Source organism: Lagopus muta, chromosome 18, assembly GCF_023343835.1.
Source record: "Lagopus muta isolate bLagMut1 chromosome 18, bLagMut1 primary, whole genome shotgun sequence".
Taxonomy (NCBI): Eukaryota; Metazoa; Chordata; class Aves; order Galliformes; family Phasianidae; genus Lagopus; species Lagopus muta.
In genome coordinates, this window is record NC_064450.1 from 4,001,214 (window position 1) to 4,027,805 (window position 26,592).

Below are 26,592 nucleotides of genomic sequence, written 5' to 3' on the forward strand. Positions count from 1 at the left end.
AGCCATCATTTATTTAATTGTTAGAGTTTAGTTTCCAAAAAGATTGCCCCACTCTTCACTGGTACGAAGTTTATCAATCTTAATTTCTACAAAAACAGCAGAAATTCATCTTTTTGGAGGCATTTTAGGTACAACTGTGGGGAAAAATGCTCTCATCAATGAATTGTGCTGCGTGTATTTTTTGGCTGGTTTCCTAAGGGAATGAGGCTGATGAGGTTGGGTCGTGTTGGTCTTCCCACTTAAAGCTTAAGAAACTTGGGTTGGATTCTGACCACACGAGGCACAAACACCATTGAGATGTGCAGCTGGGTGCAGGACAGAGGCTGATGGGTGCCTTTTCTTCCCTGTCCCATCTGCTCAGCCCTCACAGTGCATCCTTAACATGAGCACAGTGGATCTGTGCAGGTCGCCCTGCGTGCCGGAGGTGTGGAACAAGCCACAGTACTGCTAATGCCAATATATCTTTAGGAAAAGACTGTTTAGTTCTTCAAAACTCACAAAATACAACCAAATGGAATATGCTTTCCAGCTTGCTTTAATATTTATATGGTTCTAGCAGATCCAGGAACGAAGATTAAAATAAAACCTTTAATTTATAAGAAGTAATATGGAAGTTCACTCTTGGGAAGGTGATTTGCGACCGGCTTGTCACTGTGGGCCCTATAAGTTATTATGATTCCCTCATAAAATATTGATTTCCCACAGATGGTTGTAAAATCTTTCTGGATGACATATTTTCAAAGGAGGTTTTCCAGCATCTATATTAGGAATTAATTTTTGACTGAATTGAAATCCACTGAATAGATAACAAATACATTTCAGCATTTAATATCTATCAATTTATGGTGGGTAGTTATCTGCTAACTTGACGCAACGATTCTGTGTCTGAATATAGCTTTAGAATAAATTATGCTCCTATCTTGATGGAGCCTGTGAAATGCACTCAGATGAACAGATCAGGCTGCAGAAAATCGGAGCTGCAGAGCTTTTGAATTCATCCAAAGCAGAGACCTCAGCAGAGCCAAACGCCGTTCCTTAAGGCTGGAGGGCTCCGTCAGCAGTGTGTTCAGACCTTTGATTTCTTTGTCTTTTCCAGGATCGTACGCTCTGTCTGTTCTAGTAAAGCATGCTGTGTGCAAGAGGGACTTGAGTAACTTCACAGTCATTTGTGTTCCGTTGTGCTTAGTATACATGGTGGAGCTGCAGCTGCTTTCTGGAGGCTCAGCACCGCTGTGTCATGCAATCACCAAGGTTGGAAAAGACCTTTAAGATCCCCAACCTGCTGTGCCACATCTGCATGGTTCTGGAACACCCTGGCAGTGCATCCTTGGGAAGAAATGTTTCCTGATACCCAACCTGGTGTTCCTCTGCCTAAAGCAGGGCGAGGGCTGGGACAGCTGTTCTCTCTATGGAGCTTCCTTGGTAATGTGCTACCAGCATGCTGAGCACAACTGAGTTACTGAGGATGAAACCCTAACAGTTGGTAGAGATGTTCTCCATGTTAATTTCCATCCTGACTCTAGAATTCCTTGTTTAAAAAAAAAAAACTGATGAAGGAATAAGAAAGGAGGAATGGAGCACTGCTAAACCCAGAAGGAAGGGGAGAAGGGATGCTGTGAAGTGGGAGGAGGTGTGCAACACTCAGCAGGGAGACAAAATGGGAGGGGGGATGAAATTACACCTGGAAGACTTCATTCATTTCTCCTTAGCATGTAATAAGTGTTGTGTTCAGGAGGTAGTACTAAACTGAAATGATCTTAAAGTTCTGAGCCTTAATAAGGCGCTACCTTTTTCCTTTTACCCAGTTGTGAGCTTGGTTGTCAGACTGCAGCTTCTGCTTGTGGCCTTTTTGCAGGTTCTGCTGTTTCTTTTGGCATTGGGCCGTGCTCTGCAGTTTGTCTTTTCTTGTTTCTTTTTTTTTTCCAGAAGTTTGTGTGCTGGGGGAGGGGAAGAGCACAGCATGAAAGCGCCCACTTTTGTGTAGAAATGTTAAGAAGCATTAGGTTTTCTGCAAGTTTTCTGAAATACCTTTGCTTTTGCCAGTAGATGTCACTGTGGATGAAAAATGCCAGTGCTTAGTAGACAAAGGAGGTAATTTGCTAAATGAAAATTCATCCTTTGAAAGTAGATTGGGGGGGGAACTTTTTTTTTTTTTTCTTTCTGAAAACAGCAAAAAAAAGACCTTTTGAATCAGGTAAAAATGGATTTCTCACCAGTCGGACGCCCGTTTCTGCCCAGCACCATTCAGTGCTTTCTGTTTGCCTCCCCCCCAGTTGGGTAAGTTCTGCCTTTCTGTCTGACTTGAGCAGGGCTGCCTGCTCTGCTGCTCGACGCTGTGCTCCGTGCATCTCTGTTTGGGTGCTGCTCCAACAAGCAGCAGAGCTCACAGCAGCGTCTGTGTGCAGGGAATGGGGCATGGAGGAAGTGGCTTCATTAAGGTTGATTTGGAGGGGGGAGCGAGATGAGGAAAAAAAAAAATTGCCCACATGATTGGCTGGGAGAATAGCTCTGAATTATGGGATCCATCTGTTTCCTGTAATGAATTCATAAACCCATCAAACAATGACCTGAACGAATTGCTGAAGGAAAAAAAAAATAATACGCTGGCATGATATGTTTAACGCAGTGAGGCATTGGCATTGTATAATCAAAAATTCTTCTCACATGCAGCACTTTGTAATGGAGCTGCTGTGTTTAATAGAAGCTGTAAATAAATCCTGTCACAGTAGCAGCCAAGAATGCATTTCTGGCTTAACCGTTTCTCTTCTGGAATGTCTGCTCCTGGAAGCCCTTAGAAATGCAAGTTTGATGGAGCTGGAGAGCGGGATTCAGAAATGCAGAGAGATGTTAATGAGGGGAATGAAAGGAAAAAGCTGCCGTAAATCAGTATTATGTGGCTTAACCAGTTTCTTTCATTTATGCATGTTCTTTTCTTATGTCATAGAAACGTACTTAAAAGCTATTGTTGTAATTGAAATCTGTTATACTGATCCTATTCATTATATTAATAAAATCCACCTACAATTGCACATAACAATTTTTTATGCGGTCGGGATTCCCGAGATTGTAATCATCAGAAAGCATGCGGAGTAATTATTGGATTTGTTTGGGTGAAATTGGATTAAGAAGTTTAGATACCATTAAGTACTGATAATTATTACAAGCAAGCCCATTGTTTAGCGTATGTACAGCTCTCCGGCTGCAGAATGAGCAGATAGCCATCACAAACATGGGGGCAGCAAGCGATTCAGAGGCTTTCATTTGATGCCTTTCACTGTATTTTGGCAAGATTGTTTCTGCAGCTCGGTCTTTTGGCTCTTTGACTGTGTGCTTCTAATGGGGGTGGGAAAAAAAAGTCACTTTGCTTTCACTCCTTTCCGCCATCTCCTCAAAATAACGTTTTTAGCCTTCCGACCAACCCAGCCTTGGGTTGAGGGCTGCCTTGCAGTTCCCAGCTTCCCAGCAGCTGCCCATCACACCAGTGGTTGCAGTGCATTGCTGCCAGGTGAGCAGCAGAGGGGCGGCCCTGCAGGGTGCTGAGATGCCTGCATGCACAGCACTGTGTGCATGGGGCTGTGTTGGGCACGGGGCAGCCCTCAGCACAGCCTGCAGGAAGGGAGGCATCTGTGTTTGTAGGGGAGCTCTCAGAGCAGCAAACGCCTTGTGGCAATTAATAATTAGTAAATCTGTATGGGTGCTTTGAGCAGTCGGTGTTTCTCAATGCATGTCGAATGGAAATTGCTGCTTAAACATTGCTGGAGAGATGGCTTATAAATACGCATGGAGTTTTTTGGAGGAGTACAGTCATTGCATTGTCTTTGTAACAGATATTCTCCATATATTATATCATGTGAACAGGCTGATGTGAAGCTGGAATATGGAACAGAGCCTTTTCTGCATTGCTGGTGCTTTATTTCCTGCTGCTGGGGTCATCCAGCAGTTCCTTTCCAGCGACCACCATTGTGTGCATGGGGTTCTTGCAGGGCTGCCTTCCATCTCACCAGGCTGACAGAGATTTTGGTGCATGGAGCGAAAGCACTTTGCTGAGCTGCTTAGAAAAACCAGTGCCATTAACAGGCAGGGATGTCGTTCTGTAACGTAGCGCTTGCTTGGTACTTGGATTGTCTTTGTTCTCTCATCTCCATTCAGATATTGAGAGGGAAACATTGTGAGGCTGAAACTGGGTTTCTCTGGCCACACCTCTGTGGTGAAACAACTTCAGTTCACATTAAAGCAAAAATTGGCACATCTTCTGTGGCTTGGATTGGAGATGTGTTTTATATACGCGCCTATTTGGAGTTACCAGCTGGCATTTATCCCTATCGCACTAAGAATATAATACTTCATAAAAACCAGCCCATCTCCATCTTCCAAATGTGTTTCCAATTCATTAATATTCCTTAAGAAAATCCACGGCCAGGCGAATTCGGGCTCTGCTGTTGGCGTTGTGCCACGTAATGGTTTTAATTCCGCTGACAGAAGAACAGAGCAGGCACCGCTCTCCCACCTTTGCCGTGGGGCTGTTTTCTCCCCAGCATCCTCGGAGCACACATTTGTCTTTCAGGAGGACTGAGCACGTGAGATTTCAGTGTTGGTAAACACTGATGTCTCAGAATACATAAACAAATAGCCCCCAGCTCTCATTTCTCTGTTTGCGTTCTCCATCTCCCAAATGAAACGGGGATGTTGCTTTGTTCAACGACATAAAAAGCAGTTCTCTATCAGTTATCCCTTTGATTCATCAAAGCAAGGCAAACAAAGCAGGAGCGGGCATTGGGGAAGCAGGGATTTGGGTCCTGAACCACACGCCAGCTTTGGTTCCTGGCACAGTTGTCTGAGGGCCGGCTGTGCTGGCAGGCAGTGATACTTCATGGAGTTCATAGTGCCCATAGGTACTTCAGAGGGTTAATGTTTGCCACCTCGCAGCTCAAAGTGTAAAACCAAAGGGCAGTGGGTGCTGCAGAGGTGATGTGTTACCGTTCCCTTTAAAGGAGCTCTGCTCCATCAGTACTTGTTGCATCTCTGCCCTTCTCCACCTGCTTTAACCCACCCAGAAATTTGTTACAGCAAGGAGTAAAAGGTTCCAGCACTGCAACAGGCAACGTGCCTTGCACAAGTAGAGAATAACCAGAATTTATCCTGGTTTTTAAAACTAAATGCTGTTTTAGTTCCAGTGGTGCTTATTGGACATTGTATGTTGTCCTGGTAGTAAAGTAGAGGTTAAAACTGTGGAAATGGAGTAAGTTAAGACAGTATGTAGCATGTTTAGTGGTTTAAAGCTTAAAAGATTGCAGAAAAGCTTGCGTTAATCTTGTGCTGAAGTACCTACAAACAGCTGCATACATTTATTTCTCTGCAATGTGAACCTGGCTCACAAGTGCCTCGTTTCAACCTGCCCCCTGCACTGCTCAGCCTGTGGTTGCACCACGAGGAGTTGGCACTGCAAGTAACGATGGGAAAGAATTTGTCTTGGAGAAGTAGTGCTGACTGTTAGAAATAACATTCATGTTTTACACTTCTGAATCCATTTTGCAAACATAAGCTGAGCGTTGCTCAGTGTAGATGAGGTGGCCTGCATTTGGTCACTTGTGATACGTGGGGAAGTGATGCTGCAGGCTGCTTGTCCTTGTGCACAGTCACCTGCATTGGTGCATGTGTGCAGCTCGAATAAAGTGCTGAGATGTGGTTGGATTTGTCAGTGTCAGGTTAGAAATGGGAAGTGTTGTTGCAGAGAAGCAGGTGTTGTGCTGCATAGCAGCACGCAGGGGTGATGCTCCTGCTCCTCAGGGTGGTGCAGACCCTGATGGTCTTCTGTGAGACAGGATGAGGGAGGATCCTCCAGAAATAGAGTTGTTGTAGCATGGGAGTTGTGCTGCTTAGTCACTCTTTCTAATTAAAGGAAATAATTATGATCAGATTTTTAATCATACCTTTTGAAAACATGCACCCCGCATCTTTAAGTATGATGACATATTTTGTACTTGCCATTATAATTCTTGAATAGAACAGATTGATGCATCAGTATAGTCACAGAGTATGTGCACATCTGTCTGAATCTACATCGAGTAAAGCAGAAGTAAAGAAAATGAATCCTGAAGATCAATCTTGGCTTTTACTACCTAGAATTCCCCCTGCTGTAGTGCATGCTTCTTTTCAATTCACGTTCTAAACTTTGCATTTCCCAGCATGCTGCTGCTTCACCATCACCATCCCTCTCAGCTTTAAAAAAAAGAGCCCTGTGAGCCCGGGTCTCATTCAATAATCAATTTTCCTTACGTGGTTTGAGAGCAGCAGCAGCCTTTTCTATCATCCTCTTGTTTGTTGGGTTCCTATGTCCTCTTTTGGGGTAAGTACTGTTAGACATCTTAGAAATCACAGAATGCTTTGGGTTGGAAGGAACCTCAAGGATCACGAATCTCCAACCCCTGCCACATGCAGGGCCACCAACCTCCACATTTAATGCTAGACCAGGCTGCCCAGGGCCCCATCCAGTCTGGCCTCAAACACCTCCACGGACGGGGCATCCACAGCCTCTCAGGGCAGCTGTTCCAGCACCTCACCACTCTCACAGTAAAGAACTTTTCCCCTGACATCCAACCTCAATCTTCCCTCTCTCAACTTCAAACCATTTCCCCTTGTCCTGCAGTTATCAACCCTTTCAAAGAGTTGATTCCCCTCCTGTTTGCAGGCTCCCTTTAGGTATTGAAAGGCTGCCACGAGGTCATCCCAAATCATAGAAAAACTATTTTTCCCCGATGTTAAATGATGATATTATTATTATTTTCTTCCACAGTGCCAGAACCTATTAAGACCAGTTTAAGCCAGCCCCAACCTGCCGGTACCGGTACCAGTACTTCCACCAGCACTATCACCAACAGCAGCAATGGCAAGCGTGCATCTGCTAACGGGCAGCAGCCAGCCGCGTCCCGCTACCTGCCCCGCGAGGTGCCTCCACGCTTCCGCCAGCAAGAACAGAAGCAGCTCTTAAAGAGAGGGCAGCCGCTGCCCACCGGGACTCTGAGCAGCAGCCCGGCGCAAGGCACTGGGCCAGCAGGGGCGAGTCCTCCCCCACAGCCAGGGGCGGGAGGACAGCATCATCCCAGTAAGACCCAAGCAGGTAAGAGCCGAGAGCCGGGACCTGCCATCGCTGTCGGCACGGCCGTGGTGTGGGAGCTGAAGGGTGCGTGATGTGTCTGAGAAGGTCAGGATTTGAAGTGAAGCGTGTGCTGATCCTCTTTTTTCTTTCGCAGTTACGAATGAACGTTCTCAGCCCTCATACCCAGTTCTGTAGGTTTACTTTGGGTGCTCAGACCTATGGGGTCTTTTTCCAGATTTGTTTTTGGTCCTTGTACTGGCTGTGTTCTCCACAACATGACAACATTCCTAGTGACTGACCCTCACAAGCACTGTTAATTTGGGCTTTTCCAAGCTTTTGAATATCCCGTTGGCAACTTTAATGATCTTTAAAGAGTTTTGCATATGTAAATAAAAATTGGGAACTTTGCTTATGTGTTGTGCTGGGACACTTCGGTGCCTCTATATGCTTATGCTCTCAATATTATTTTCATGTAGAGAGAGTAGCTTTTTGGGAAAGGTAGTTCAGTGTCCCAGGCCTTTTCTGCCACTTGGTTCTCTGCTCTGGCAGATGCCTCAATCTCCTTTTGGCCATTGAAGGGAGCACCGTGAGCAGGAAGGCTCTCAGCTGCCTTTCTCTTCTCTGCAGCTGCTGACAAGGAAACAAGAGGCACTCTCTGCTCAATTGTCCCTCTGTGCTGGAGACCAGGTAGCTGCCAGATGGAGAGGAGCTCTGTCAGAAGGTGGTACGGATCACCTTTGTCATCACTGCTGTGTGTGCTGTGTTAGGCAAAGCAGGAGCACTCTGAGCTGCAGTTGTCCATGGCTTAGAAAAACTTATCTGGACTAAGCCACAAGGAGGTGTTTTTTTTGTTTTGTTTTGTTTCGTTTTGTTTTTAGAATTGAATCTTAGTAATTTCTGCATGATCTCGAGAGCTGCTCATTATCACTCACTAATGGTGTCAGACATCACAAAATTTTGATCTGAGCTGTCTGCAGTTTTCCCCTCTGGGCATTAGGGAATGTTTCACAAGTTTTGCTGCCTGTGATGCTGAACTCCAGCAGTGAAAATGATTCAGTATTGTCCTTAGAAGTTTTGGTCAGATAAAGAAATAATCTCTTTCAGAAATGCAGCTTTATGGATGCACTTGAAAATATGATTCCACTACTCCCTGGAAGCACAAACCAAAAACAAAACGACTGTGTATTTACATAAAGTGGTTGCAATTATTTAATTTTTAGAGTGAGGAAGAGGTTCTGTTCCTGAATGCTGGACTATTTGGCTTTAGTGACACAAAAGGTGGTCGGTTCCTACAACTTCCAGCAGCGTTCTCATCCTCTGTACAAGTCACATTCAGCAGGGAAGGTGGCAGGCATACATGGCTTCTGTTTGAAATGGAGATGTTTCCTAACTGCCACACTCATCTTCTGTGTTAGTTTGATATGTACCTGTTTGTTGTGTTTTTTGGAGATGTAACTGTTGATACGGTGGAGACAGGGTGAGGAACCCGAGTGGCTCAGGCTGGCTGAGGATCAGTGCTGGCTCTGGTACCGCTCCGAGCATCAGCAGAGATGTATCCCAAATTTCTTTCTTTGATCTTGAAGGAGCACACCACGTCTGACGGAACAAAGTCCACTCTAAATCACAACGTAATCCATGAAAGAACTTGCCTGGTAGGAGGGCAGTGCTTGCTCTCTGCCTTTGATCTTGCCAGATGCATTTGCACTGTGAGGTTTTAGACTTCTTTTCCTGACTCCTATTTCAACTTGCTGTATAAAATGAACACTTAATTCTGCTGTTTCTCAGCCTGGCACCTGTCAGCAGATGTTTATACTGTTGAATTTGTTTGTTTTCTTGTGTTTCTGCTACTTCTGTGTCAACTTTTGGGTCAGTTCAGAATGCAGTAACAAGTAGTACAAGGGGAGGAATGCAGTAGCATTTCTGCATCCTGTTATATTTCATATTGCACTAAATGTGTTCACTGACATCAAATTCTTTGTAGAAGTATGACTGGGAAACACTGATCTGTTGTCAGCAGGCTGTGATGAGCGCACAGGGCAGAACTGTCAGGTTGTTTTCTATGTTAAGTCAAACCAAAAGCTTTACAGGGCACCTGAGAAGTTCTGCAGCAGTTCCTGGAGCAGGGAAGGAATTCTCACAAAAGCTACATGCTTGGCTCACTTTTGTTTTGTTGGGTCTTTTTCCCTCTGCTGACAGCAAGGTTTCATGTTGTGAGACATAAGTGGCTCCATCTTCCTCTTAGAAAACACTTGCTGAATTCAGAGCTCGTTTATGTCTCTTTCCAGCAGGTGGAGCATCAGTTCATCCACTGGGAGCAGTTACAGGAGGGAAAGATGCAGCTCAGTTATAGCACCAGCAGCTGTGCACCTGGCTTCTTTGCGAGGCTGGGACAGGAGTAGTGTCTCATTCCCAAGAGACCTTTGTAGCCACGAAATTCTTTGCATCTTGACTGTCTTATTCAAACCTGGTCTGTCTTTAATGGCTGCTTCTCCATGCTGAGATGAACTTAAAGACAAAAGAAGTGAGGAGTATTCAGGGAAGGCCTAAACCTTTTCATTTCAGCTGTTAGGATTGGAAATATTGTAGGATTTGATATTCTGAAAAACTCCAGCTGTTAACTACGAGTTTTACATGAAATTCAATTAAAACTGGCTCACATTTTTGTGAATATGAAAATAAAGATTTTTTAAAGTGAGCATTCTTGAGTGCGTTTGTCAGCTGGAAGCTTTCCTGCATGTTTTGTTGTCGCTGAGGACTGGGTTCCTTTGTCTGTCTCCTGGGATGTTTCATTTACTGAAGGCTTTGGAAGTAAAAGTTTCCAGAGGAAGGGAAGGAACAACATAATGCAAGGTGCAGGTGAGCACAGACGTCTGATGCACTGGGAATGGGGATTTGGTCTACCTGAGTATCACCTGCATTGCAGCAGGGAGGGCGCTTCACAAGCGTTGCTGCTTCTCTGAGAGGCAGTCAGTGGAACATCCATTGCTGAGGGCCCTCAGAGCCTGAATGCCTGAGCAGAGCTTGTTAGACACGCGCTGGATTCAGTCCAAGCAAGTCTCCGTATGTGGCTTTTTTATGCTTACATTGAGCAGTAGTGGATTTCTTTTGATGGATGACCTGGTATTAATCAGAGAGCCAGGACTGCTGTAAGCTAGCATCTTGTATCCAAAAGATGCTGAATATAAATTCATGCCTGTAGTTTTTATTTTTACAGCGTCGTATTCCTTTAGAGTTAACTTGAAATTATGCAACCACGTTCTTTCCAGGACCTATTTATAGCTATGGAGATACAGGGAAAGCTGTTAGAGAGGCACTGCCAGCCTCTTCACTGTGAAAATTGCCCTATTTTATCTCTTTATTCTCTTATCATCAGTCTCTGTTATCTGCTGCCTTGGCCTATCCAAGACACTTATCAGAACTCTAACTGCAACGTCGTGAATTAAAAAGGATGTTCTGCCAATGTAAGGGAAGTGGAAATTAATGACCACTAATATATTCTTTGTCAGATTTATCATTTGGAAATATCAGTAAAGTGGATGAGAGTGCTGATTTTTTGTTTCCCTTTTAAGGTAATCTGTGAAACATTAACTAAGCAAACTGCTAGGAGAAGATACTGAAACATTTCAAATGGCATAAAATATTTGAGATATCTTATCCTTTGAAACAGTCTTTAATTCATTGTTAACTATTATGAAACTGTGTTCAGTAAGAGCATTTTCTGTAGCGTAGTAATTCTTCCAGAACTTTTATCTGAAGCAACAAAGCCTGTTCTCCTCATACTGCTTCTGTAATCCTTTCCAAGATTACAGCAGGGAAAGCTATTGGTGTAATTTACGGGCAGTATTCTAATATCCGCTCTGCTATTTCTACTTAAAGGTGCTGCTGCTTTTTATCTCTTCCCTCCCCACTCGGTCAGCTAGCTCTGTATGCGGTGAGCAGCTATCTCCCTTGTTAAGGTACAAGCCATCACTGGGATGGCCCTTTTGCCATGTTACCTAATGAAGTTAAGGTAATTTCTGGAAGCTGTCATGGGAGAATGAAAACAACAAGTGATGCACCCTCCTTTGTTTCTTTGCAAGTGATGAAGTTTGTAAAGGAATCTCCAGGCAACCCCTGTGCGTTTGATGGTGGTAAGAGCAAAGATCAAAAGAAGTAATCAGGTTCTCTTGAAGATGCCTTTCACTTTCCTGCAGTTCAGCAGCATCAGACCAACATCCATCTCCTCCAGAGAAAAATGCTGTGTCCTGCAGGAGTTGGGAGCTGCAGTGAAACTTCTGAGCTGCTTTTGTGCTGGCAAGCAGAGGATTTGTGGAACTGATCCATAACATATGTTTGCAGAGTCTTAAAAGAAATGAAAGCAAGTAATTCATAGAGCAGTCAAAATGAGATGCAACCCACAAGAAGCATTGTGAAAGCTGAAGAGTTGTGCTCTGTTGTTTTCTGGGAGGTGAGAATTTGAGAGCTGTTAATGTATTTTCCTAGCGGGATCTGATGCTGGATTCCACATTAAAGTTTTTTCTTCTTTTCTTTTTTCTCCTCTGAAGTGAGAAGACTTATTTCCTGTTCTAACATTTCTTTAGCTGCAGTTTGTGTATTCCTTCCTGTAGCACAGTGTGTGCATGTCCAGTAAGTACTGTGGGCAGCTGGGAGCTGCCAGATGCCGTCACGAGGCAGGGTAATTCTTCTTGTTGGCATGTTGGTGTTAGCTTTGCCTTTATGTAACTTTGAGGAAGCAGGAGAAAAGAACCAACCATTGCTGTGCAGATCCATGTCTGATGGATCCAGTTCCATCCTGCCCTGATGTGACATCCTGTGCTTTAACTGCGGGTTGCTCCAGAATTCCTTCTAACAGCGATCATGTAAGGCAGTCACATGAAATTTGGAGAGGTGTTTTAGGGAAAGGTACCATCCTGCATAAAAGCAGTCTGTGTAGTTGGGAAACACAGACAAGCTTTGGTATACAGCTGTATCATCAGATCAGGCAGAGCAATAGGGACCTTCAAACTAAGCATGAGTTTGAGCTCAGTTCAGCTTTTTGTACGTGGTGCTCACTGCAGGTAAGGCGTGTGTGCAGTAGTTTTGGAGCATGTGAATAAAGGATCGTTTCAAGTTTGAAATTAGATTCAGCTTGGTTTCCGGGAGGCTTGGCAAAGAGTTTGGTTTTTAATGAAAAGTGCACATGTGAAAACTGCCTCTATGGAAATGATTAGCTGAACTTTATGGACCCGTATTCTGTGATTTTGTTAGCAGAATATCTCTGTTGGCAAAACTGTCTTTGCTTCTCGTTGGCAAGTTACTGGAATAAAAATAAACGTTTTTCAAAAATTGGTTTTGTTTTTCTGGATCCTTTGTAAAGGATCAGATAAAGGCCTGCAGGAGAGCTGGGGAGGGAGTCTTGGCTGTGGTGTGTGGTGACAGAACAGGGGGTGATGGGTTTAAACAGAAAGGGTGGTGTAGGTGAGATGTGAGGAAGAAGTTTACTCAGAGGATGTAAGCTCCAGATTTGGCTGTTTCTTCTTTCTTCATCCTTACTTCTGTGAAAGACAACTGTGTATAACAAATACGTGATGCTTATTTACAGATACTTTTGGTTTTGCATCACTCAATGAGGTGTTGGTTGTAATTTGCAGAACAGTTCCCTGTACAACTCATTCACAAGTTAATCACACTGCAGTTATGTAAAAGCTTTTCTATTTGTGGGGTGAAATTTTATGTTCTGATGTTAGTTGAGAAAACAGAAACCACCATTTTTTTTTAATTAATCCTTTTGCTGGTAGTGTCATTTAGTTAGCATTGTAAAAGGATGCACAGGTACCTGAGCAGGCTGCAGGGATGGTGGCTGTGCTTCCTTCCTGTTTTGCTCCTCAAGGCGTTGTTCAGCATTCAGCAGTGCTTCACTCCATGTTGTCCAAGCTCACTTGTGTCAGGTGTATGTTTAGGCCAGAGGAAGCTTAAAAACATGGTGCAAGGAGGAAAACACGCAGTTGACATGGAGGTGGGATCCAGCCAGTAGGTGCTGTCTGGGATTTAGTCCCAAGTGGTTAATGTCTTCTGAAATACAGTGATGGGAAGGTCTGTGGGGACTGAGTCACAGCTAGCAAAGGTTTTTGTCTCCCATGTAAATTTCCCTAAAATCCATACAATGCCTTCAGTGCCAATGGAAAAGTAGCAGGCTCAGTGTAGCATAAATATGGGCCTTATGAATGAAAAATGATGGCTAAAACTCATCAGCAAACTAATCTTTGGAATGAATTTTTCTGTGTTGTGTATGTTCTCTGACACCGGGCAGCAGAGCATGAAAAATAAATCTGCTGTTTCAAATCTATTTGACAGTGATTGGAATTTTTCACCGGGAGAAGGAGAAATAGAAATCTGTAAAAGGGATGAATAACTGAAACACCTTTATGTTTTGCTGCCCTCCTTTTCGAAGAACACGGCTGTGCAAAAACATCATGAATCAAAAGGCCAACGCATTTGCTTTGGAATCAGTAGGTCTGTACCCTATCTGTAGTTCTCTTGTAGAAGGCTGTGATTTAGTGGTAGTCAGATAAATAAACTGTCCAAGTGTCTGTTGGGAAAGAACATCGAGAGACAAAGAGTCTGGCAGGTTTCTGTAATGTGCAGATGGCAGTTTCCTGACAAAGCATGTCGAGAGACCGAGCTGCAGGATAAGCAAAGGGCAGAAAGCAACTACTGAGGTCAGACTGAGCAGGGAATGGGAATGTGGTCCTGGGGAAGGAGAAAGTAACGTCGTGTGGAAAGTGATGGAGAGGTGAATTCATGCAGCTCAGGAGAAAATACTGCAAGAAACAAACTTAGCAAAGCAGTTTGTGGGTATTGGGGGAAAAAATGGACAAAAAGACAGCATTTTCTTAAATAATACAAGGAAGGCTAAGGGAACTGGTGTGATGTTCAATAGGGAGACCTGTTAATAGATGGCCTCAAGAATACTTTGTGTCTTCTCCCTCATCTGTAAGGTGATATGTGGCTTAAAACTAAGGCTGTAGTGAGTTAGAATGCTTACATAAGTGCTTCAGATTGTATGGAACAGATGAAATCGATAGCTGAGAATACAGTGAGGATGTGTTGGAGCAGTGTTGTCTCACTGGCTCTTTGAGTGTTTGAGGGCTACAGAACAGGAAAATGAAATAAACAATTTTTAAAAGCACAAAAGGAGGAATTATAGATATGTCGGTGCAGTCCTCTAGGACAGAACTAGAAAAAATAACCAAAGCAGCTATTTCAATACATGTAGAACATCACAGAGTAGCAAGAGCAGAGCCAGCATGGGTTTATGGAGAGCAAATCATGTCAGAGGAGAGCAACAGGCATTGCAAAACAGGAGGGAATAATGTCATAAAGTCTGTGTCTGGCTTTTGACAGTGCCTCAGAAGGCTTTGGCATGATGGATGTGTGCTGTTGTAAATAAGTGAGAAGCATAAGATTAAATTACTGTAAGATCGGTGATAGCTGCTCAGAAGGGTGCAGGCACAGAGTAGCTATCAGCCCTAAACTGACAAAATTAAGTTTTGAGATAGAAAATGTGTCCTCTCTGGTATTTGCATCAGTCATTTGGCTGTGAACAACAGCCTTCATTAAGTTTTTGAATGATGCCAAACCGGAGAAGAATGTGAGACAACCGGAAGACAAAACAGCGGTGACAAAATTGTGCAATCAAATAAGAAGCAAAGAAAAGGGGAAGGTTCTTTATTTTCACAGGAACAGCTGGGTACAGAAATACGGTTACGTGAGAAATGTGCTGCAGAAATAGATCTGGAGTTGGTCACAGGAGGTGAACCTGACGAAGAGTATCACAGACTGAAGGGAAGACGCAGCGTGCTGAGGTCTGGCTCCAGGAGGCACGTGTGCTCAGCCTTGAGGAGTGGGACATCGAGTCCAGGCTGGGATGCTGTGCAGTCGGAGGTGAACCCACTGGAGAAAGAGTAGAGGAATGCACTGGGAGTGAGAAGAGCTCGGGAACAAGATTGCAAGCAGTGAGGCAACTGGGACGGCTAAGCCTAGAGAAAGCAGTGGAGTTAAGAATGCAGGAATTCCTAACTGACCGCTGCAAGGACAAAAATGGTATGTTCTGTATGGCTGTGGTGCATCAGATGAGAAATAACGGGCTTAGATTTCAGCAAGGAAGATGAGGGGTACACATTGGGAAAAACCGGCCAGTGCAAAAGCTGTCTCAAAAAGTGAGATGGAATAGCTGGGGTTCTGCAGTCTGATGTTCATGGGCTTCACTGGTCGGTTGAAGAGACATCATTTGGTGTCTGTGGGAATCGTTGCTTAGCTCAGTTGGGAGGTCATAACCTCTCACATCTTCAGTTTTTGCCTTTGGGTGCCCATAGTGACTCCTGGCGCTACAGGATGTGTTGGGAGTTGGGACACGGGGGTGTCCTTGGGTTCTGCATGGCCTTACTGCTCCCTGCCCCATGAGTTGGTACCATTGATAAGCGCTGCCTCCATCACTTGAAGGAGATTGTAGGAAAAGGTTTGCTATATTTTTGAGGAAAATTACAAGGCCTACAAAAACGCGCCTTACATTCTCCTCAGGTTTAATATATTTTAACTAAGGAAAATTTCTAGCAGGTGTAGCTGCTGCTGTTAAGAGAATATAACCATTCACCACAAAGTTCTGACCGTGAAGGTGGTTGCAAGATTGACTCTTAGGCTCCTCTTCCCATTCCATTTGAGAGCATTTTCTGGGTGAAGCAGAGATTTCATTGGTGTTCATCAGTTGTTTTTAAAATGAAGTCGAACCCATCCAGCATTCAGACAGCGCTGCACAGAAGCAGGGAGCAAATGTCTTCATGGGGAGCCTGGCTATTTTCAGGAGTGCTTCAGCGGAGCAGCTCTGCAGCCAGGAATAGCAGCAGCGATTGTGCTGTGGTGGTGAAGTGGCAGCAATTCAGAGCACAGAGCCAAACCCTTAAAGAGCCATCGGTTGTGTGCAACCCAGCGCGAACCGAGAGCCTTCTGACAAACACCTGACAGGAATGGAAGCGGCAGATTTACAGTGTGCTGTGCAATTAGTATGGATTTGGGACAGAGCGGAGGAAGAGAAGGGAAACGGGGAGGGGGAATAATGGTGAAATGCGCTGGAACGCTGTGTGTAAATGAGCCGTGTGGATTTTTGTGCAGATCTCCACGCTGCTCTTATATAACGTGTGATGTTATGTTGGCTGCGCCCTCCCCTTTATGTGCTGCGTTCATATGGGCAAAGACAAGCAGGGCGGCTGCTGCCGTTCCCCTCCCGCAGCCGAGCTGCATTGTCTGGGCAGCGTACAAAAAGCCGGGGCTGTGATTAATATGCCCTGCTGTTTGCTGCCTGCATCGCTGCGAGATAGAGGCAGGGAAGTAATTAAGAGCCTGGCGGCGGGCCAATACACATATGGGACTTGTTCAGAGCGGGAGGAGGAATGGAGGAGGAGGAGGAAGGCGGGAGGCAGCGCTGGCACCGCACGCCCGCGCTTTTGGCTGACTTTCAAAAAACCAGAAGAAAAGCGGCCGGAGCGCTAATTGTAGCTGGGTCCTGAAGTGAAAATGTTTTGTGACAGTTGCAAGAATTTAAAGAGGAAGGAAGATCGGTTTAGTGTCAGCTGCAATTAGATAATCAAAGCTCAGAAGCACCGTTCGGCTGGGGCCGGGCCCAACCTGCAGGCAGGCCCAGCGCAGCGCGGCACGGCGCGACTCCTGGCAGCGCTACAGGATGAGGCTCAGGCTGCACACAGCCGACATATTGCAGCGCAGGACGTAGATCAGGAGCAGCTCTGCACGCAATGTAGCGACTCCTAGGATGGTTGGGCGGCTCCTTGCTTCAGGTATTTCGTTACCCGTCAGCCCTTCTTAGAGCCAAAGGGGGAGAGGAAAACAAAACAACAACAACAAAAAAACGGAACCCTAACCCTGAGAAAACAGCATCTGCTGCTGTTAAATCAATTTATTACATAACGTTTCAGGGAGAGAGCAGCAGCAGCGCGGCGTGCTCAGCTCTTGGCTGCGTTTCAGGTTTGATAAAATGGCGTCTCCGCAGCGAGCCGTGCGCCGGGCAGAGCTCCGAGCTGAGCTGTGTGCTGTGCCATCCTGCGCACAGCGCTGCGTGTTTCGTGCTTGTTGTCGTGAATGTGTTTGAAAGGGTCTGGCATCAGAGGAAATGAGCGACGTGTTTGTGTCGTAGTGCAGAGAATTGGAACGTGCTGTCGGGCTTTCCCACTTGTGTGCTTAGCTGGGCTTCGTTTTAAAGTAAAGCTGTTGTGTTTGGTGCTTCCATCTTTTGTCTGCCTTAACTCATGATGTATGGGTCTCAGGAGTTCAGCTTGTTGGCATTTAGGGGACAGCAAGGCGCATCAGGTAGAGGACAGCTTCCAGATCTGCCCTCAGCCCCGGGCAGGGAATGGCTGGATGTGGCAGGTAACCGAGAGCCTGTGAACCCAGGGCTATTGTGCTGACTAACGTGCATTGAGAAATACAGCCAGGAGTAAGAAGAGGGGAATCTGTTTTGTTTGTTCTGCTTTAAATCAAATCTGTACTTATTAATAAGATTCTCATTAAAAATTTATCCGAGGCGGTGCCGTTTTGCACCTCCCTCTTACTTCGGTTCGTAAATCAGCTGAATGTTAAATTATAGCTGAAGGTGTGTAATTGTGCTGCGTGTTGTTCAAAGTAATTACTGCGATGGAAGTTATAAAGGTAGAGCTAAAAACAGCAACAAAACAGCAGCGAGGAATATGATTGCAAACAGTGTTTTCAGATAAAAGTGTTTGCCTTCCTGCAAGCCGTGCACTTTGCTTTTAGAGAAATGCATGCAACAGCTCCTCACCTTTTGCTCTGCTCGTACTTTACATTTGCAGACTATGTAAGCAGTTACCTGATTTTGGAGTTATTTATGTTAACATAAGGAGAAACGTTTTCTGAACTGCAGCGTGTGAACCCAGCCAGCTGCAGTGCTTAATAGCAGGGATCTCTTCCTGCCCCACTACATTGCAAAAACAAAACTCAGTCACCTGCTGCTTACTGGTGGCCCTGGTCAAAGCTGTGCGATTTTCTGGTAGCCTGCATGCCAGGAGTTTGACTCAATTTGTTGTGAGTTTTCGTTGTGTTTTGCGTATTTTGTTGTTGTTTCAGTTTTTAATCAACAAGAAGTGCTGTTAATCTCAGCGTTATGTTAGTTTTCTTTCCTGATTACTGGAGGTTTTGCTAGCCAAGAGAACTGTATTCACAAAGGACGTGTAGTGAAGATTTCCAGGCACAAAGTATTGGTGGTAACAGCGGTTGGACCTGGCGGTGCAGCAGCAGTGCTGACATGAGGTGTGTGCTTCTCATCTCCTACTGCTCTGCTCGCAATGGCAGCTCCCAGGAAGGATGGTGATGCTCCTGGCAGGCTGGGTGCTTTACTTCAGAGCTTTGCAGGAGTAAAGAGGAACTGCTTTTTAAGTACTGGCATTTTATTGGTTTTCCCATTCCAGCCTTAACAGCTTATAAAATAAAGCCATGGCAGTTTTTGTGGAGACATGGTTTCCTAGAGAGTCAGAGGAGATTTTTGTGTTCAAAGGAAACCCCGAACAAACAACAAAAAAATTACCCCAAGATTTAATCGTATAAAAATATTTTCCTTTCATTATTTCTCCTGTTGGTGTAAAATCCTTGTGGGCTAAGTGTAACTTTGCTGCTCTCGGGTTATTTGCTTTGTAGGATTGAACTGCTTTTAGGTTAGAGAAAATGGAAAAATGTCCTTTGGATGTTTGCTTCTGGAAGCCTTGTATAAGAGCAGTTTTTTGGGAGCTTGTTCTGTGCTAGAAGCGCGCTATCTTTGTTTAGCAGCAAAGTAACAGCTCTCGCAACTTGCTGTTTATTTTGTGGGTTTTTAATCTGTCCCTTTCTTAGTGTTTTTATAGCAGCGCTCGGTGTTAAAAGCAATTGCTGCAGTACCTTTTGGGAGGCTGTGAAGCTGCTGTCTCTGGAAAATGTTGCCTGTCTGGGGCTGGAAGAAAGCTGTAACTTCCCAGCAGCTCCTGCAGCTCGTTTGTTAAGGCAGGTCGTCAGGTCCCTGCTAGCTGCCCTCTTGTTGTAACAGATGTGAAAGCAGAGGTTCAGACCCCAGAAGCTGAAGGGAAGCAGGCAGAGCTTGTTGCTCATAGCTTTTGGGAGCAGCTTCTGTCTGGAATCTGCAAGGAACCATCCCTGAGTGCATTTTTCTGTCGTTGTTTTGTTGTTGTTGTTTTTAATTTGATAACCCTGCTGCAGCACACGTCACACTGGGAAGGGCTGGATTTAGATTTGACCACTTGGTTTTTTGAGCATGTTCCTTGTGAGAGCTGCCAGCCTGAATCCCTGCCGAATCCGGAGCAGGGAGCGAGCAGCACAGGGTAGCGTTAGAGCTGCTGTTAGTGGGAGCACTGTATGCTGTGCACTGGAATTAGCACAATCCTTATCGAAGGAACCTCTTTCAGATTAGTCAGTGGTTGCTGTTGTTGAGGCCATAATCGGAATCCTGGCAACCACGCTTTTGGAAAGGAGCAAATACTGATTTGCAAGCCCTCTGAAAATGGAATGTTTCTGAGCTGCATGCTTTCTGGAGCCAGACGTGTGCTGCTGCCCCAGCAGTGTGCTCAGCCCAGCTGCAGTACCTGACAGTTCTGGAATGGTCAGCTCTTACTCTGTGTAATTCTCCCCCTTCCTGCTTTGGTTTGTCTGTTTCTCTGGCTGCTCTTCCAAATCCCACTACTCATGCAATGAACCATTTTGCTCCCTGCTGAGGAATCTTTGGAAGCTGTTTTCTTGTTCTTCCTGCCATCCGTGTGCACGGTGAGCCCTGTGCAGGTGCTGTGCCCTTTCCCTCAGCCTGCCCTGCGCAGCGCTGCTCTGCTCCTGCACTCGCAGGTGGAGCTTCAGGTTCAGCTTTTGTGAGACCTTTTTATTGAAACTGTATTTCTAGCCGCTTTTAAATCTTCTTGACATGCCAGAAACACACTGCTGAAGCTCACCACCCACTGTGCTGAAAAAAAATCACACACAACTCCTCTTATCTGATTCCTTGGTTACCTCAACTTCTTATCTGCTGGCCTTGGCTGCTGCAGCTTTTTTCCTTTGTTTGTTTCTGCTCTGCTCCGAATGCTGCTTGGCTCATATTTTTGACCCCGTCAACCCAGTTTGGGTCATTTTGCAAGCTTCCTTTCTCTTTCCCTGCCTTATCTGGGATTCTGGGCTCTGTTTAACACCTTCGTAGATTATCAGGTAAATTTTCTGCCTTCTTCCTCAGCTCTGTAAGCGGTCAGTTTCGTGCAGGTGTAACGTGAATGCTTTCCTTCTTGCTGGCCATTGCATGTGGGGGCAATAATCCGCATTGTCTAACCAGCTGCTTCATATTTTCTTGTCAGTTTGTCCTGTAAATGCCCATTGTTTGGGTCTTTCTGTGAACACCAGGCATGTCCTGGCATTGTGAGCAGACAGGCAGTGAGCTAAGGCTGTGTTCCCATCCTTGCTTTAAAGTGTCTCCAGTTGGTTTTGAGATGAGATGCAGTCTGTCCTGGGTTAGTGTGTTCGTTCTGTATCCTGATAACCTGCGTGAGGCAGCTTAATAATCACAGCTCTCGCTTGCAAAGCCACAGGTGAAACGTGTGAATAATGAGACTTTGTTCAGGAGAGCTTTTTCTATTCTTGGAATAATTTTTTCACAGTGTTGGAGGAGTACCTTTAATTGGAAGCAGTTGGAGGAGCTAATCACACCAAAATATTTGTGATTCAAATCAATGCATATTAGTCATCCACTGTTAAACAGCTTATTTGGGAGGTTTGTTGTATACATCTTACCCTCAGAACAGTCTTGCACTTCTTACTCAAATCTGATGTAGATTAATTGGTTGTAAAAATCAAAGTCGTGTTAGTACAGATTTACGACAAGTAAAAATAATTGGCATCCAAAATGTGTAACGTATAGCTGCTTTCTTTAGATCAGCAGTTGGAAGAAGTGTTGTGCAGGTGGCCTCCACCATGTATCCCCAGGATGGGACTGAATTACTTGCCGTGAGGTTCCCATTAAAATAAACTAAAAGGAGAAATCTCTACCAACGATAGAGAGCGATTGGGATGGAAAGTAAAAGCAAAAACTGGATTAAGCTGGAGTCCTTAGTGTGAAAATGGTTGTGTCTTTCAGTATCATTTCGCACCCTAGCAAGCAATTGGAGGTTCAAGAGCTTCTTAGAAATTGTTTGGTTAGCATCTTTGTTTGAGGGTAGGTATGTGGTGTGCATTACATGAGGTATGTGCTCTGAAGACTGCCTTCTGAATATCTGTGCAATACAGCATTAGTTTCATTGGGTGGGGGGTGGACTTTGGATGTACTTTGGATGATATGTGCAGCTAAAAAGCACGTCTAAATCCCTTGTAAATCCTTTAAGAGCTGATTTTCTTGACCAAACTGTTACTGTGAAACGCCTGTGTGTTCTCTGCTATAATGTAAAAGTTACAGTAGCAGTGTTTGAATGCATAATTGATGGTGTGTAGTGAAGATGGCTGTCAGTGTTTGTTCCTTTATTTACAGGAAGGGCTGAGAATGTAAATGAAGTGTGAATGGAGTGTGTGGATGCTGTTGTGGCTGCAATGTGTGTAAAGGCAGGAGGACGTTTTACATTTTTCTACTGGGTGCTCTGAGAACTGAGTCAAAAAATAAATTTCACAGATCATCTTCTGCGTTTTTCACAAATTTGCTTCTTAGATTTTTTCATGGAGGTCATTGTGTTTGCTATCTCTATTTATGGTGTGTATTATTATTTTAATTATAAACCACTGCATGTAAAATGTTCTTGTGTCTTCTAGAATGGAATTATTCCATTTTAATTGAGAATTTTGCCAGCTTAAAAAAACAAAAACAAAAACAAAACAAACAGCAACAACACAAAAAGTCGAAACATGAACGTGGTATTTAGTTGTACTGAAGAAAATTGCTGTATCGTGTTAGAAAACATGCTTGGAATCTTAGACACGTTACATCTCAGTGCGGAGCACAGCATCATAGCTAGTGATGTAAAACTGTACTTAACTGTGTTTTTGTGGTGCTTGAACCATGCACTCATTTTCAACCTTTTTGGATCCTTTCAGATCTCAGTCACAGTGGATTGGGAGACCATTATGAAAATTCCCACTGGGGACAGCAGCCCACTTTCAGGAGTGAAGGCAACTGCAGCTGGGATAAAGTGATAATAGACAGGACTGACAAGGAAGCGTGGCCTTCCATCACAGGAGCTGAGACTGAATCTGCCTCAGAATGTACTACAGACACTGACTCTGCCTCCAACTGTGGCTCAGAGAACAGTAGCATGGCTACAGGGAGTGCCCAAGGCAACTTCACTGGACATACAAAGAAAACTAATGGCAATAATGGCGCCAACGGAGCACTCGTCCAAAGCACTTCTAACCAGAGTGCCCTTGGAGCTGGTGGAGCCAATGGTAACGGCAGCTCGGCCAGAGTGTGGGGCATGGCTGCAGGCTCTGGCTCTGGCCTAGCTCACTGCTCTGCCAGCGGTGGGGATGGCAAGATGGACAACATGATTGGAGATGGTAGAAGTCAAAACTGCTGGGGTGCTTCCAACTCGAATGCTGGCATTAATCTTAACCTTAACCCTAATGCCAATCCAGCTGCCTGGCCTGTACTTGGACATGAGGGAACTGTGGGAGCAGGCAACCCTTCCAGTATTTGCAGTCCGGTCAGTGCCATAGGTCAGAACATGGGCAACCAGAATGGGAACCCGACAGGCACCTTAGGTGCTTGGGGAAACTTGCTGCCGCAAGAGAGCACAGAACCACAAACGTCCACTTCTCAGAATGTGTCTTTCAGCGTACAACCTCAGAACCTTAACACTGATGGACCAAATAACACTAACCCCATGAACTCTTCACCAAACCCTATCAATGCAATGCAGACAAATGGACTGCCGAACTGGGGGATGGCTGTTGGTATGGGGGCCATCATCCCGCCCCACCTGCAAGGCCTTCCTGGTGCTAATGGAACATCAGTTTCTCAAGTCAGTGGGGGCAGTGGTGAAGGAATGGGCAGTTCAGTTTGGGGGATGTCCCCGGGTAATCCTGCCGCAGGAAACAGCAATTCTGGGTTCAGTCAGGGGAATGGAGACACTGTGAACTCAGCATTAAGTGCTAAACAAAATGGATCCAGCAGTGCTGTGCAAAAGGAAGGAAACGGAGCGAGTGCTTGGGATTCAGGGCCTCCGTCTGGTCCTGGGGTACTGGCGTGGGGCAGGAGCAGTGGCAACAGCGGTGTTGGTAGTGTGCATTCTGGAGCTTGGGGCCACCCCAACCGTAACGCCAGTAACGGTGTCAATGGTGAATGGGTCAAGCCCCCAAACCAGCATTCCAATAGCGACATCAATGGGAAAGGATCAACGGGGTGGGATAGCTCTAGTGTTACCAGTCCGAATCCTGCCATGCAGCAGGGCAACGAACAAATAAACTCTTGGGCCAAAGCTGCAGCATCTGGCACCACAGCTAGCGAAGGAAGCAATGACAGCGGTGGAAGTCAAAATGAAGGCAGTACTGGGAGGGAGGGGGCTGCAGAAGGCAGGAGGAGAGACAAAGGGATGATAGACCAAGGGCAAGTTCAGTTGCCAAGAAATGACCTTGACCCCAGGGTCCTGTCCAATACAGGGTGGGGACAGACCCCTGTAAAGCAAAACACTGCCTGGGAATTTGAAGAGTCCCCGAGGTCTGAACGAAAGAATGACAATGGAACGGAGGCCTGGGGTTGTGCAGCTACTCAATCTTCAAACTCAGGGGGGAAGAACGATGGGTCCATCATGAACAGTACAAATACCTCTTCAGTATCTGGGTGGGTCAACTCTCCACCTGCAGCTGTTCCAACAAATACAGGTTGGGGAGACAATAACAACAAAGCACCAAATGGCCCAGGGGGGTGGGGAGAGTCAGCAAGCTCTACTACTGTTAATAATGCTGCTGCTGCCAAAAGCGGCCACACTTGGAGTGGGACCGCAAATCAGGAGGACAAATCACCTACCTGGGGTGAACCTCAGAAACCCAAATCTCAAAACTGGGGAGACGGACAGAAATCAAATCCGAGCTGGACTTCAGGAGGTGGAGATTGGACAGATTCATCGTCTGTTCCTGGACACTTGGGTGATGGGAAGAAGAATGGATCTGGGTGGGATTCTGACAATAGGTCAGGGTCTGGATGGAATGATTCCACGAGGTCTGGGACCAGTGGGTGGGGAAATGGCACAAACAGCAAGGCTAATACAGGTACAAGTTGGGGGGAATCTTTAAAGCCAGGCCCCCAACAAAATTGGGCTAATAAACCCCAGGACAACAGTGTGAGTAACTGGGGTGGAGCTGCTTCTGTAAAACAGACGGGGTCGGGGTGGGTTGGTGGGCCAGTGCCAGCCAAACAAAAAGAGAACTGTGAGGCAACTGGCTGGGAAGAGCCATCTCCACCGTCCATTCGCCGCAAGATGGAGATCGATGATGGTACCTCGGCTTGGGGCGACCCAAATTACAACAACAACAAGACTGTAAACATGTGGGATAGAAATAATCCTATCATTCAGAGCAGTACCACAACCAATACCACCACCACTAGCACCATTATCAACACAAACATGGTTGAACCTCAGCCATCGCACCAGTCAAGTGCCCAGCCGAACCGGTCCCCGCTGCTTGGCCCAGGTATGACAGCACTTTTGTAAGCTCCATTATACCGGTACCAGCATTACTGTGTAACTGAGTGGTAAAGATAGGAATGCTCTGTTTAAATCATAGCATAAATGTTTGTATGTACTCTGAAACAGCGGTGTGAACCGCTTGCCTTGAGTACAGAACCCATAGAACCTGGCAGACACATTTCCAAAGTCCAAACTCCTTATTTCCAGTTCTTTCTAGACACAGGCATGGTATTTTGTGTTTCTGCCAATTTCTACTGCCTGCCGTCATCTTTTTGGCAGCGCGGCTCCGATGAATCTGAGAATAGTTGCAGTGTGTTTGCAGCATGTCCTGGTGAGCCATTTCCTGAACTGTGTGTCTGGGTGAACCCGCTGGCTTTACCTTTGTGCTGTAGAGATTTTTTGGGGGGAGTAGCACCAGAGAGAAGGCTGGCTGGCTGTGCAGGGAAAGTCAGAGAAGCTCTAGGCACTATCAGGCCACTGAAGCTCTGGGTCCTTGGCACGTTGGTCCATATTTTCATTGTAAGGTCTTTCACCATTCATTAGCACCGTCCGCTCTTGTAGAGCTGGATGTCTTTTTGCTAACCTCTCTTCTGTTATTTGTCTTCTCTTACTATTACTCAGTCTCTATTCTTGTTTAGACGCTGAGCATCTGTTTCTTTTCCACAAACCCTATCTCTTGGCAGCAGATGTTTTTTTGGCTGTTGCGTGAATCCAGCCTGGTGCTGTTTCTTCTGTTTGCTGTCATTTGTGGAGAAATGGTTCTCTTCCATCCTTCAGGTCTCAAGCATGGACTGTAGCCTGGGCTTTTATGAGGTTCTCGTAAAGCTGGATTGGTTAAAGATGTTAATATTCAGGGTGGCTGAAAAAAGCCATTCCACTCCAGTTCTGTTCCAGAGACGAGGTTTTAAGTGTTGTTTGTCTGAGAAGAGCTTGGGATTTTTTCTAATGGAAGAGAAGGTGCTGTTGTAGGCGAGCAGCAAAGAATAAAAATAGGGGGGAGGTACAGAGAAAAAATTGTTTAGAGGACAGGTATTTAAATAAATGTCACTGGAAGCCCTGCTCTGTGTCTCAACCACAGACATCTCAAATCCAATCTTGCAGTGCTCTTTAATATTTCTCGTTTGATTTTGTGTCCAAGTTTTTGTTTTGTCTTGGCCATGCCTAAATATTGGCTTTCTAACTGTGCTTCTCTCCAAGTGAGATTTGTTCTCCTCCTTTTATTGCCATCATTTTTTTTTTCTTTGATGTTGTGAAATAATTCAAACTTAATGCAATGTCTCTATAAAAATAGTCTCATGTTCCTTACTCCAGTCAAATATTTTAACAGTTGAGGATGTCTGTTTTTGTCAAATAATGTGCTCCAGAAAGAGGAATCCTGTAAGAGGTTTGTACGTGGCCACACTCCATTTACCATTTACCTTAAACTTATTTCATCTGTATTGAGACCTTCAGCCATGAAACTGAGATCTACCATTTATGGATTATAGCAAAGGTGTCCTTTCTTAGCGTGGGTTGGTTGCTTGGTTCTCCCCCCATAAGCTGATTTTTGGATGATTCCATGTGTTTCTAAAGCTCTTGCTGTGCAGCGGTGCCTCTCAGAGATGGTAGCAAAGGAAGGGTTTCTTGGAAGCAGTGTGGTTGTGCACTCAGAAATGCGTATTAATTTGAAGCCACCCACTCAGGATGCCACATGACTTGGTTGAAGTGACCGCATTTTGCATCTTGCAAAGATTTTCATTAGAAATAAGATGTTCTAAGATACTGAATCAGAACAACTTTCAGAATGTAATCAAGGTAGAATGCAAG

The 26,592-nt window shown here is 45.2% G+C and overlaps 1 protein-coding gene across 8 annotated transcripts in view; it reads left to right on the plus strand.

Annotated features, from left to right (window-relative positions):
• Positions 1-26,592, plus strand: part of TNRC6C (trinucleotide repeat containing adaptor 6C) — an 86,247-nt gene that overhangs the window by 30,538 nt on the left and 29,117 nt on the right. For 7 of the 8 annotated variants that reach the window (XM_048964672.1, XM_048964673.1, XM_048964669.1 and 4 more), the window contains 2 exons: positions 6,794-7,117; positions 22,199-24,790. In XM_048964672.1, coding sequence (XP_048820629.1) covers positions 6,794-7,117; positions 22,199-24,790 — 2,916 coding nt within the window. Of the gene's footprint in view, positions 1-6,793; positions 7,118-16,601; positions 16,924-22,198; positions 24,791-26,592 lie in introns of those variants that run through there. The other variant, XM_048964675.1, reaches the window with a different exon arrangement.